The 14,635-nt window shown below is 39.9% G+C and overlaps 1 protein-coding gene across 2 annotated transcripts in view; it reads left to right on the top strand.

Moving 5' to 3' along the window:
• The window catches only part of LOC106876955 (uncharacterized), a 70,042-nt gene that overhangs the window by 41,459 nt on the left and 13,948 nt on the right, over window positions 1-14,635 (top strand). For both annotated transcript variants that reach the window (XM_014925725.3, XM_014925724.3), the window contains exon 18: window positions 9,854-9,980. In XM_014925725.3, coding sequence (XP_014781211.2) covers window positions 9,854-9,980 — 127 coding nt within the window. The remainder of the gene's footprint in view (window positions 1-9,853; window positions 9,981-14,635) is intronic.

Below are 14,635 nucleotides of genomic sequence, written 5' to 3'. Positions count from 1 at the left end.
CACACACACACATATATATATATATATACGACAGGCTTCTTTCAGTTTCCGTCTACCAAATTCACTCACAAGGCTTTGGTCGGCCCGGGGCTGTAGTAGAAGACCCTTGCCCAAGGTGCCACGCAGTGGGACAGAACCCGGAACCATGTGGTTGATAAGCAAACTCTTTATCACACAGCCAGACATCTTCCAGTAATTGACAAAACAGATTCTTCTTAGTTGTCAACAATTTGATTCATTTCCTTTATCGAAAAGAATCATAATAATAGTTGCAACTTTAAGATGGCTGACCATCTTTTCACGTTCAGATTAGCAGAAACAGCACAGGAAACTTTGTTGTTAATATTTCATTCTCATGCTTGTATATCTCAGCCAGAATCTCAGCAGACAGAGGTACATTGTTGTTTTCAGGAAGCCGACTGCTCTGGTTTAGTTTCTGCCGTGTCAGGAGGGGGGTAATTGTTCACCAGTGCACTTTATGTTATCCAAAGATCTTTTGAAGGTTTCACAGTTACAATTAAAGCAAATATTTGGATTGTTCTTTCCACTGATTGTTAACAACTGTTTGTTCTTTTATAACTTTTCCCTTGTCTTTACATCTAAAATCTCTAAAAGCCATTGGGTCTGTTGTCCTAAGGCCATACACTGTTATGGTTGCATTAAACAAACATCATGTCATCTATGTCAAGATTTCAACTGTTTTGCTCTTCCACCAGTTGTTTCTTCATTATATGTCTTTGTCTCTAAACTGAAGCCTTACTGTATTAGCAAGATTTTGTTTCTGGGCTTCCTAATTTTGTCATTTTGGGAGATATTAAAAGCCTTTCACCATTGATTACTAAGATGTTTGTTATTGGCTGGCTCTTCTGAGATTATGACCATCTGATATTTATTACAAACTGGGTTGGGCTTGGCTGTTCTAAAATTTTGGAATACAGGAACATGTGGTCCTGATATCAAAGACAGCAGGGTGTTTGCAAAAGACAGTTCTTAGCTGTTGCCTCTGTAGTAACTCAACTTCCCATACTGGTGCAGGCTTTCTAAAAACAGCATCAAACACTGGCTGGACAAATATTTCCAATATTAGTATGAATGTATACTATATATATGTGTGTGTGTATTAAGTTAATTTTTCAACAGTTAAGAATTCAAGTGTGAATCATATCAGATACTTATGAACTTCAGCTCTAAGACAGGGTAAAAGGAAGCAAGCCCTCCCGTGGGACTTGAACCGCACATCTGTCACATCACATACTAGGTGAACACATTACCCAGTCCCATGGGATATGTTTTTCTGCTCTAGATTGATACTCATAAATGTCATGCACACACACAAACACACACACACACACACACACATATATACACAAACTCATGCATACACATATGTTCAAACATGTATGTGTGTTTGTGTTTTATATATATATGTGTGTGTGTTATATATATATATTTACATTATAGGCACGTGTGATTGCTTCCCAGATCCACTCGCAGGGCTTTGGTCAGCCCGAGGCTATAGTAGAAGACACTTGCCCAAGGTGCCACGTTGTGGGACTGAACCCAGGACCATGTGGTTGGGAATAGACGCGACACTGTACTTGTAAAAAATATAGTGGCGGTCACATTTGGAATGCTTTCAATCATAGATCTGTTCAAGTGCTGAGCCAACTGGTGGCATTGAGGCTGACACCCCCTGCCACCAGTTGGCTCAGCAGGGGGTCAGCCTCAATACCACTGTCACTGTTACCGCCCACACTTTGGTAAATTACATTTCTTTAGTAGCACATCAAGAGAATCAACCGTGTCCAGCCCACCACCACTACCACCATAATTACTGTTGTAATTACTACCACTTCCTGCTGTCACCCGTACTGTAGCAGTTACTACCACCACCACCACCACCACACTTCCACTATTTGTGCTATGATTAATTACCACTACTACTACTACTATAACAGTTACCAATAACAGCAGACATACTACTACTTTTTCTAGCACAACAACTTCTATTAGAGTTGCAATTATAAAACTATGCCATCACCACAAGGTTCGCCAGTGCTGCAATTAATACCAGTGACACACATACTACTATTACTACTACTACTACTACTATTACTACTAATACTTCCTCTACTATTGCCCCTACTACAAAAATGATCAAAGCTATAATTACCACCCTCACCACTCTCACCTCTGTCACAGGAGGTGCAATTATTTCTGAGAGAGACAAGTGACCCATATCTCCTATCTAAAACTTGTCTCAAACATCAACACAACACTACCTTTACAAACGTTAACATGCTTACATTATCCCACTACTGTCACCACCCAAATACTGTGTGTCCCTATATATCTAATCCACCAAACATACCATCCACTGGCTCCCAGTATAACATCACAAACCTTATTCTACCTCAACTGGCCCCCAACATACTACAACAGGCCCAAACACACCACAACTGATCCCAATATAATATCACTAACCCCAACATAACACCACTAGCCCCAACACACCACAACTGGCCCCAACATATAATGAGCAAATAATTTAGGTAGGCTGTAGGCACTAATAAAAAGAAATTAACAGACTTCATTACATTTAAGTAATATGTAAAAATATTTCCACAACAAAATATGTGTGTCTATATATATATATATATATATATATATATATATATATAAAATATGCAATGTGTATGTGTGTTTCTGCAGTTGTACATAAGTTTTGATTTTTCCATGCTTGTCACCACTTGGGCAAAACTGGTGATGATATTCCTTGTTGACACTGGTGACGAATCACTCTGTGTTTTGAAGCATCTGACCCATGCTAGCAGAAAAAAATAAATGTAAAATGACAATGAACATGTGTGTGTGTGTGTGTCTACATATACACCCACAACCACGCTAATAGCTTAGGAGTAAAATTTAGGCCTTCTTGGTTTTCTGTGAATCAATTCTGATGAAACTTTTCCCAGTTGGTTTGGACATAATGGCAACACAGAATAATGAAAACATAACAATGGTGTTGCTTACTGGGGTTTTTTTTTTTTTTTCGTTTTGAAAAATAAAAATATATTTTATGGTATGGTTTGTTATTGTTTATATTTTGAATTACATAATTTTCTATGGGGACACCAAAATCTTTTTAAGTGCTTAGGGGCCTTGTTGGGTCTTAATCCGGCCCTGACTGCAAGACACTTGTTTCTGTCCTATGATACATCTGGCACAAAGCTGCCTCCCTCAATACTACCCCCGCTCTAACACAACTGAGGGGAGTCTTGTCTTGCAAATTATTTGATAACCTCACTGCTGCTGATGCCACACAAAAAAGCAGCCAGTGCACTCTGTATAGTGTTTGACATTAGGAAGGGCATCCAGTCGTAGAAACCATGCCAAAGCCAGCAGTGCACCTTGATGCTGTCTTCTGACTCAACACCTCTTGTCAAATTATCCAATTCATGCCAGTATGGAAAACAGACCTTAAATTATGATCACACACACACATGCACACACACACACACACACACACACACACACACACACACACACACAAGCACACACATGCATCCAAGCTACATATGTGTGTGTGTGTGTGTGTATTTATACATATGTGTCTGTTTATATATGTATGTTTGTGTGTATATGCAAACAGTTGTGTATGTATGTATGTATATGTGTGTAATGTATGTGAGAAAGAAAGAGAAACCAGTGACTGCCAGTGCTTGCCAATGGTCTGGGGGTGGGGACCCCCCCCCCCCGGAAGGCATTAGATTAGATGGTATCCTGTGGAGTTTTATGTTTCTCTACTTCTGACCTTTTGCCTCCTCTCTTCTGCTACTGGATGAAATGGTACTCCCAGGGACATACCATTTATTACCTCCTCTACCACCCTAACCCCTCACCCTGCTTCTCAATCTCTTTTGTCTTCTTCTTCCTCCTCCTCCTCTCTCTTTCCTCCTCCTACTACTTCTCTCCTTCCTCACCTACAGACATAAGCATACACCAAATACTGGAAAACCCACTACTTGGCCTTTTTGTGTTGTTGGTGTTGTTGTTGTTGTTGTTTTTCTTTTTAAATAGTGGCTGAGGGGGGAATCTTATACTCTCTCTCCCTCTCTTTCTCTCTCTCTATCTATATATATATATATAGATATATAGACACACAGGCATATGCATGTATATATATATATATATATATATTGCCACTGTTTCCACACATGCACAAAGCTTTCTGATTGTCTTGTCAATTATTACAAAGTACCAGAATAGTAACAAAAGTTCTGTTGTTAACTATCCACCCCACTCCCTGCTCAACCACCCCCACCAACTACCAAATCGGTCCACTTCCATCCTCATCCATCCACCCTTCCTACTCTTCATTCGTTCTACCTTCTCCTTTTGATCTGAATATATACGCATATGCTTCACATACATGCATACACTCACACATACATACAAAGCATGCACAAACACAGATTTACACACATACACACGCATACACTATGTCCTGTTCATGTGGTCCATTGGACCTGCTAGAAATACCCAACAATTCTCCCTCAAATCACATTATCAATTTGAAACAGAAGGTACAAATTGACTGGTGCACGTCATGGTTCACTGAAGATGAAATCAAAAAATTGTTGAGGCACATTACGGTGGCACAAACAAAAGACCCAATACATTAATCCATGCAAATGTCTAAAAAGAAATGAAGAAAACATGTGGTTAATAAGCCACTGCATAAAATTAGCTTCTTCTGTTGTTTTAATGTTTTGGAATGAGGTGGGGCTGCAAAGCATAAGGTGAGATTATTTGTAATGCTCCATTCCATGAAAGAGGGCCCTGGGCCACTGCAGGTTGAGAACAGGTTGCTAGAAATCACAACCAAATCTCCCTAAAATCACACTGTATCATTTCTAAAAAAAAGTCTGGCTCATTGAACAATGTGATTCTGGCTTCCTTCAACATGTGAAAATGAGGAGGGGTAGTCATGGTTAGAATGTAGTTCTCATTTGGTCTACTGCTCGTGTATCTCGGGTGGTGCAGCAGCTGTGCACACAAACATTTTAAATTGCAACTGAAGGCAGGCCATCTGAATGGCATTAGCATTATTACCACAACCACCACCACCACCACTGCCATTATCATCATCATCATCATCATCATCATCACTACAACCTCACCACCATCACCACCAACCTCACTACAATCACCATTGCCACCGTCACCACCACCACCATCATCATCATTATCATCATCAGTATCACCACCACTACCAATATCAGCAGTCATCACCATCACCATCATCATCATCACCCTGATCAAGGCACCAATTTGCTGATGCCACCCACCCCACTGTCATCACCACCAAACCACAAAACCCATGTACAAACATGTCTACCAGACAAAACAAAAAACTATACCTTGTTTCACCATCACCACCGCACACACCTCACAGCAGAGCTATACATTTGAGGAGGTACCAGGGTAGATGACAGTACCCCCACATCCCACCTACCCCACCCCAGCATTGCTGTTAGTATTTCACGTAACTCTACACTGTTGCATAAGCGTTTTCATCATTGTTTTGCAGAAGGGGAAGGTGGGTAGATGGAGGTGGGGAGGCAGGGTTCCTCAGGTAAGAAAATGCGCAGTAGAGGAGCGATGCAGGGGTAGGGATTGCAGAGGCGTGGGTGTGTACTGAATCACCCACTTCACTCTTTAATGCTGTCTTCGTAAGATGGATATCGGGTGGCGGAGGGCTCTTTAATTTTTCTGCCATTATTATCTGTGGGGATTTTCTTGCTATCAACCGCTCCTTGTTGGTTGTGTGTGCAAGTTTATATATATATATATATATATATATATATATATATATATATATATATATATATATATATATATATACAGGTGTGTATGTGTATGTATGTATATTGCATATGTTTGTGTATGTGTGTAGATATATGCATTTGTCTGTATGAGTGTTTATAGGTATGTACATACAGAATAACATTCGTACATTAAACACACACAGAGTAACCTTCAGAAACATGCCCAAGCTTACGTACTCACATGCATGTATGTACACCCATACAGAAACTTAGTTGCATTCTTAATAACACACACACACACACACTCCAATATATTGCTGTGGGATTCCATACCTGTGTGTGTGTGTGTGTGTATAAGTTGTGGTATAAAGAATGTCTTAGTGTGAGTGTGTGTTTGCTAAAAAATACTACTCTGTTTTAGGTAGTGTTTGTGTGTATGCATATGTCATTGACAGCATTACTATTTTCTAGTGTATATGCTTACATGTGTGTGTGTATATATATATGTGTGTGTGTGTGTGTGCATGTGTGTGTTATTGAAAGCACTGCTCTCTTCCAATGTGTATGTTTGCGTTTGCATGGCTGTGTCAGTATCTTCATTATGAAGGCAGGCAGTTAACATATTTCCTTATGAATGTTTTCTGTTTCATTTGTAATAAACAATATTTCAAGGTTGTCCCCCCACCCCGGCCCCCGACACCAACCCCACCAACCAACCATCTCCTCCTCCCCCCCCCACACACACACACCGCTGCTCCACATTATCAGTTCTTATAAACAACTGTTTTTGATTTTTTCTTCTTCAAAGACTTTCCCTCCTCCTAGTCTTATCTTCTTGGGTGATGAAAACAGTTTTGAAAATGGCAGTTGGCATTGCTCTCTCTCTCTCTGTTGCTGTTGTTTTTATTTTTAGAAAGAAAGTAACAGGAGAACACTGTTTATATGTCTTTCTCATTGTTTTTGTGATCCATTGGCATTGGGTATCTGTCTCTGTTTATCTGACAAGGATATACTCTGAAACCACAATGATGTCAGCTGTCTTAATTCGTGACCGTGACTCTCAATGTGATTCCTGTGTATGTTATTTTGAGGGTTAGGGTTAGGGTTAGGGTTCAATTTCAGGTAATTTATACCTGCTTCTGGCCTACGCATGTAGTCACTAGTCTTGTAGTCTGTCTTGTTCGTGACTGCAGTATTTATTTTTTCAGCCCTTCGGCCTTTAAACTGGCCATATCCAGCCCAAATTGTTTTTTATGTTCAAACTGGTCAGATCCAGCTTCTCACACCCATTGTACAATGTCATTCTAAAAATGTGGCTGTGTGCTAAGATGTTTGCTTCCTGACCACATGGTTCTGAGTTCAGTCCCACTGCATAGCACTTTGGGTAAATGACTTCTGCTATAGCCTTGTGCCAACCAAAGCCTTGTGAGTGGATTTTGTAGATGGAAACTGAAAGAAGCCCATCGTATATATATATATATGTGTGTTTGTGTGTGTGTGTGTGTGTGTGTGTGTGTTTGTCCCCCACCACTACTTGACAACCAGTGTTTATTTGTTTATATTCCCACAAAAAACCTGGGAACTGGCCCTATGAGTTTATACAATTCAGAAAGGACCTCTCTCTCTCTCTCTCCCGCTCCCTCTCTCTCTCTCTCTCTCTCTCTTTGACCTTCACATTTCTGATGCTTTATCTTACCACTAACCTCTGCAGTGTCACAAATCAAGAGAGGTGGGGGTCTGTTGCTGTAAAACTCATGACTGCTACCCCCATTCCCCACCACTGACTAATTGATGAGAAAAGAATGACAAACATGAAAACATTGTAAATCTAGATTACAAAATCTTGAGACATGCCAACTCAAACTTTATACACCCATAACAAATATGATACTAGTAGCCAACACACACATACACACCTGTCCCAAATAACCCAGTCACACTTAATGCTTTTTATGTCTCCTCACTAAATAATTTTCCCAATCATATTGTCTCCCACCATCCTAATTTCCCATTGTTACAATTCAGTGTTATTTCTAGTCTTACTGACCCCTTTCTTCTTCCTTTTTTTTTGTGGAGGGGTCCCTGCATGTACCCAGTGACATATCTTTAAACTGAAAGTCATCCACATCAATTTCACATGTCCTGCCTCCACTGACTACCAAAGATTCAATATAAAGAAATTTGATATTGAAAAATGATATATATATTTAGGCACAGGAGTGGCTGTGTAGTAAGTAGCTTGCTTACGAACCACATGCTTCTGGGTTCAGCCCCACTGTGTAGCACCTTGGGCAAGTGTCTTCTACTATAGCCTCGGGCTGACCAAAGCCTTGTGAGTGGATTTGGTGAATGGAAACTGAAAGAAACCCGTCGTATACATATATATATATGTGTGTGTGTGTATGTTTGTGTGTCTGTGTTTGTTCCCACCCCCACCCCACCCCAACATCACTTGACAACCGATGCTGGTGTGTTTACGTCCCCGTAGTTTAGCGGTTCAGCAAAAGAAACTGATAGAATAAGTACTAGGCTTACAAAGAATAAGTCCTGGGGGCGATTTGCTCGACTAAAGGCAGTGTTCCAGCATGGCCACAGTCAAATGACTGAAACAAAAGAATAAAAGAATATAGATATATATTGGACAGGCTTCTTTCAGTTTCCATCTACCAAATCCACTCACAAGGCTTTGGTTGGCCCAAGGCTTTGGTAGAAGACACTTGCCCAGGGTGCCATGCAGTGGGACTGAACCCAGAATTATGTGGTTTGGAAGCAAACTTCTTACCACACAGCCACACCTGTGCCTATCTACATATATAGATAGATTGAGAGACATACAACTAAAGATGTATAGATCATTGAAGGCTTGATAGAACAATCAGGGGAAATAAATCTCAGCATAAGAACATCATCAAGTCTACAAACTCGAGGAGGTGGGGTGCTGTCTCCTCATGTTAGATGGGAAGTTAAGGTCCGAGGGAATAGGTTGGGATACAGAGAGTTCTTGTTATAGCCGAACTACACAGTTACTCACATCATTTCGAAGGTGCGAGTGAGAATGAATTGGTAGTGTCTTCCGGGGGGGGGGGTCCACGTGGCACCTCAGGTTGAAGGAATTGTGGGGAGAGGGGTTGCAAGAATGTATAGGGGAAGTGGGGAAAGGGGAAGGTAAGTAATATATATGAACCATAAAATGTCAGGAGATATGAGAGATCAATATACATGTCTCTTGACACCCCAGGCAGAAGATAAACTTTTTACTTCAAATTTCTGTAAATTTTCACTGATGTTTGATAAGATGAGATTCATTGAAACTGATAATATTTTCTTTATATAATTTTTAAAATCATTTTTATTAAATTCCCTCTCAAATTGAAATCTCTTACTTCTGTGCTATTTCTACCTCCATCTTCTATATATATATATATATATATATATATATATATATATATATATATATATATATATATATAGATAGATAGATATAGATATATATATACACACACACATATACACATTTTTTTTATCCTTTAATCAGTATAGTTACCAAAGTAATCCAAGTGCTAAGAGCATCATGCATGGCACTTCACACACATATGCATACATTATAGATAGAGAGAGAGAGGGGGAGAGATAGATAGATAGATGGATATAGATAGATAGATAGATAGATATTACTGTACACATGTGTGTGTTTGTGTGATATGAGATGGAATGAAATGAAAGCCTGTATTGTCTTCATTACAGCTAGGCAGTCCATCCACACCTAAAAATAGCCCTTCGTATCAATACCCTCTTGTGATATATTCATGGCTATTTGGAAAGAGTAGGTAATTTGAAGTAGGGCTTGGAAATGCTGGGTACAGGGTCAGGTGGGTATGTTTAGATGGTGGGGGTTGTTTAAGGTTATCTGTATGTTTGTGCTTTTAAAAATATTAAGAAAATCTGTGTGTGTTTCTGTGTAAACTTTCAAACACACAAGAAAACATGGTTTCTGAAAATGTGCCTTTTTTTTTTTTCTTCAGGAAAAGCAAAGCAAAAAGCTCTGATTTCTCCCTATTTGATGACGATGACGATGATGATGACCCCATAGCTGATGTATTCAGTAAATCTACAAAGAAGCCATCAGTCCCAGAACCATCCAACGCCAAGGTAGGCAAAACAAATACCACAATCTGCATCCACCCATCCTATTTTTCCTATATTTCTTTAAGAGTTTACATATATGAATACATGTGTGTGTGGTTTGAGAAGCTTCCTTCCCAACTATGCGGTCTTGGGTTCAGTCCCCCTGTACAGCACCTTGGGTAAGTGCCTTCCACTATAACACTAAGCCAACCAGTGTCTTGTGAATGGATTTGGTTCAGTAAATGGAAATTTAAAGAATCCCATCTGTTGGCAATATTTTAACCGATTTATCTTTCGGTTAATATTCTTCCTTTTACTTATGAATCTTTTCCTCTCTTTCTCTTGGGAACCTGCATCTATTTTTGCATGTAAATCATAATGGGGTGTGGTTTGTACATATGTGTGTACATAAATAACTGCCGAGATATTGAGAGTAATAGAGCAGTCAACAAACAGAAGATAATATATATATTTGCACTACAGCTGAGTGAACTGGAGCTACATGAAAATAAAGTGTCTTGCTCAAGAACACAACAGGCCTTGTGCCTAGAGTAGAAAAGAAAAAAAAAAGTACTTGTCACTGGAATCTACTATGGTGACCGAGAAAGTGACAAAAGTGAGAAGCTTTTGTCACTTAAATTCAATGACATACAGATGTCCCACTATCATTTTATTGTGAAAAGGCTATCATCTGACTAGCCGAGGCAGTCATCATTGTGTGTGTGTATATAGTGAGGCATGAAAACAACCAAACATTAATTGAAGGAGCACTCAATACATTTATGTTGTGTTAAATTTATTTTTACCAAAAAAAGTTTTGCAGTTGTTCACTTTGTTACCGACACTACAACAACATCAACTCTACAGCACCACTATCATCAACACTATACCATTACCACTACTAGGCTGCTACCAACACTATAGCAGCAACAACAACAATAACACTACTGCACCACTACCAGTCTGCTACGAACACTATACCACCACCACTACCACCAACAACAACAACACTGCACCATCACCAGCTTTACACTGCTATCAACATAGCAACAACAACATTACATCACCACCACCACCACCACCACCACCACCACCACCACCCTACCAGTAGTGATGCTGCTGGTAAAAAAATAAAAACTCTCTGATCCATTAATGGTTCATGCTGGACTTGGATATGCTGAATGGATCAATATATCAAACACTGATACATTTGACTATGGTATGATGTCATTGCGGTGGATGGATGGGTGGGGGTGGGGAGTTTAAGCTGGATGGTCAATGGGACAGTGTTCTAATTACCATATATTGATGGCAAATGACCAGAAACCATTATTATAGGAGATTCCAGAGTAATTTATGTATTTGTTGTTTTTTAAAATGGTAGTTACAACGATGACGGTGGCAGTAGTGGTGATGACAACAGTAACAACAAGCATTGGTGGTGGTGGTGGTGGTGGTGGGAGTGGAGAAGGACTGATTATTGCGGTGATATAGTGACAATGTTAGCAGTGTTGAATGCTGTTGCTTATTATGATGATGGTGATGATGATGATGATAATAATAATAATAATGACTATATTAGTGGGGGTGATGTTGATGGTGTTTAACCCCAGGTTGACCCTGATGGAGCAGGCTTAAGATCAGAGATATTCCAACCATGGCCACAAGTGGTGTGTTGTCGAGGAGGAAGGGATTTTAGTTTATGTTTAACTTTCCAACCAATTATAAAGTTCCTTCAGCTCTGATTACTGTGGGCCCCTATTTTAAAGCCACTTGTGGACTGGTTGAATGGGTGCCACATAAAAAGCACCTTTGCTGGGGGCCATATAAAAAGAGCTCAGTACACTCAGTGAAGTGGTTGACATTAGGAAGGGCATCGAGCCAAAACAATTGGGGCCTGGTGCAGCCCTCCAGTTTGCCAGCATCTGTCAAACCATTCGACTGATGCCAGCGTGGGAAACAGACATTAAGTGATAATGGTGATATATTGAGCAGAGATTCCCTTTCACTGATTCCTGTGGTCCCTATTGCGGAGAAGGTGAAAAAGCAAGGGAGGGAGATTTGGTTGATCAGTTCCTTTATCAATAGAGAAGCTCTATTACTGACTCATTATAAACAGGAAGTTGTAATATTCATCCATCCAATCATCTCTGCCCACTGACCCTGGAAGGGTTGTAGCGGTAGAGTCTCCAGGCACCTTCTCCATAGGGTCCTATCAGAAGGAATCCCAAGCAACAAATCAACCAAGACTATGGATATTATCCAACCGTCTCATCCATTATATCCTTAGGTCTTCTGCTGGTTGACTCAGCTTGAAGAATTTTTTCTTTTTTTTTACACTTCTTTCCCATGACATTCTAATCATGTCTGTAGCACCAGGACTGTGACCGCTCAATGCAGAGATGCAGCGACTTGACTTGGGGACACTCTATCATCTCCAAGCTATGTATCCCGTTGAATAACATTATGCCAGAGATTCTCTTGGAGGAACCCCTTTTTGGCCATTTGTATTCTGAAAACTGTAATCACTGTTTTCTCACTCTTGACTGCTTTATAAGTGATGACAGCAACTACGATGACGATAACGATGACGCTGAGTGTGTGATAGCATTGCTGATGGTGTGTATAGGACGGTTGGTGGTCAGTGAAAAGACATCAAAGTAGAAGATGTGGTTATGAAGTCATTAGAAAGTTTCTGCATCATATTAATATTTGTTCAGAGACCATCATTGCCAACTTTGGCCGTTTGCCCCTCTACCGCCATGACCACCCACACCACCACCACCTCTGCTTGTCATTGTCGTTGTTGTTGTTGCTAATGTCATTGATTTTTATTGTTGTTGTTGGGTTGAGGATTTTTTCATGTTGTTGTTGTTATTGCTGTTTCCTTGGGAAACCATGAGGTCACTGTATTAATTAATTCTACACAGACATTTCTCCAGCCTTACATCACCACCCACTTCTATATATATATTCATCTATCTGGCTATCCAGCATTATTTCTTTACCTATGTAGTTGTCTGTTTAACTAAACACATCTATTTGTCTCTCCATCCACCTAACTATCTGTCCTTCCATCTATCAATCTGTCTACCAATCTATCTATTTGTTATCTGTCTGTCAGTTTATGTCCTCCCTTCTGCCTATCAGTATATCTATGTGTTTATCTTTCTGCTTGTTGATCTATCTTATCTTCTCGCCATCTGTCAATCTATCTGCTTATCTGTCATTACATCTGTCAGTCTATCTGCATATCTGTCTATTTTTGTATCTAGTTACTCACCCATCTGTCAATCTGTCAGTTTCTTTACTGCAAAAAAGTTTTCATCTGACCACAAACACCTCTCATATAGATCGACCTAGTGAAGCCTTTCAACATGACCCTATTTCCATATTGTCTTGTGGGCAATGAGAAAGTTAGCCATGGATGCATGGCTTCTGAGAACTGGTCAAGCTACAGATGAGAGGCAGTGGAATGGAAGTAGAATCAAAGTTAACAGAACATTTAGTGTGCAATATAGGTGGCTGTTTCCAACCATTGTTGTCTTAGACTTCTTCTTGTGGAAGTTGTTCATAATTTCAACAAAATGGTTTAAACTCTTTTATAGTGACACTTACAGGGTGTTCAGGCAAAATTTGACAGTTTGCACAAAAGGAAAACAAAACCCAATATCACATTCAAAAATGGAAGTATTTTTAAAAAATCAGAAAATATCAACCAGATTATGGCTGGGAGATAACAGTTTACTCAGAGTGGCCACCCACCCTCAGGATAGCTCTGCAATCTGGTTCATACATTCCTCACTGTGTCCCTGGGAAGATCTTCAAATACCTCCTTGATCTCGGTCACCAGATCAGCCTTGGTTTTAAAGACAGAGCAGTTGGTGTCTTTCTCAACCATGCCCCCACTACACAGTAATCCATGAGATTTCAATCTAGAGAATTAGGAGGACAGAAATTGGAGCTGGTGAAGTCATAGAAATTTTCTGACAGCCATTTCTGATGCTTTTCGGAGGCATGGCAATAAACCAAATTCAGCTACCACCCATCTGGCCTTACAGCATCAACCTTCACCAGCTAGGGTTTGCTGTCTCCAGCAACTTCATGTAGCTGTTTGAATTGAGCCTAAGGCCCAGCTGAAAGATGTGGAAATGAATTCTGGCATGCAGACACAGTCAGAACGCCTGCTGTACCACTTCCTGCTGACCATGGCTTTCTAGTCTCCGCTGCAGCTGCCCATGTCACATCTTACAGCCTTTACAGAACGTTGTGCAACAATCAAGACGTTGGCATTTTGAGACTTGGTGTGAATCATCATGGCACAGGTCACTCTTTTCCAATATTCAGATGGCTTCCCGTCCTCCATGACAGCTTTTTCTCAACTACAACTTCAATCTTTATGCTCTCCTATGCCATTGACTCTTCAGCAACATATCAAGCTGTTTCTGTAAAATGAAGACTTACAAAATTGCCAAATTTATTCTGAACTTCCTGTAGGTATTATTATTCCGAAATCTCAAAATCTATCAAAAGAACTCCTAAGAGGGATTGCTAAAATAATAGGTACTATCCCAGTGTCTCTTAATATGTAAAAATATAAAGTAGAAGCATGAAACAAAGAGAGACAGCACGAATCAAACAGTCGGTGGGTTAACAAGATCAAAATTAAGCTATTAGAT

This window comes from Octopus bimaculoides, chromosome 23, assembly GCF_046866305.1.
Source record: "Octopus bimaculoides isolate indiv1 chromosome 23, ASM4686630v1, whole genome shotgun sequence".
Classification (NCBI taxonomy): domain Eukaryota; kingdom Metazoa; phylum Mollusca; class Cephalopoda; order Octopoda; family Octopodidae; genus Octopus; species Octopus bimaculoides.
The sequence above is the reverse complement of the archived record's forward strand: the minus strand, read 5'-3'. Positions and strand labels throughout refer to the sequence as shown.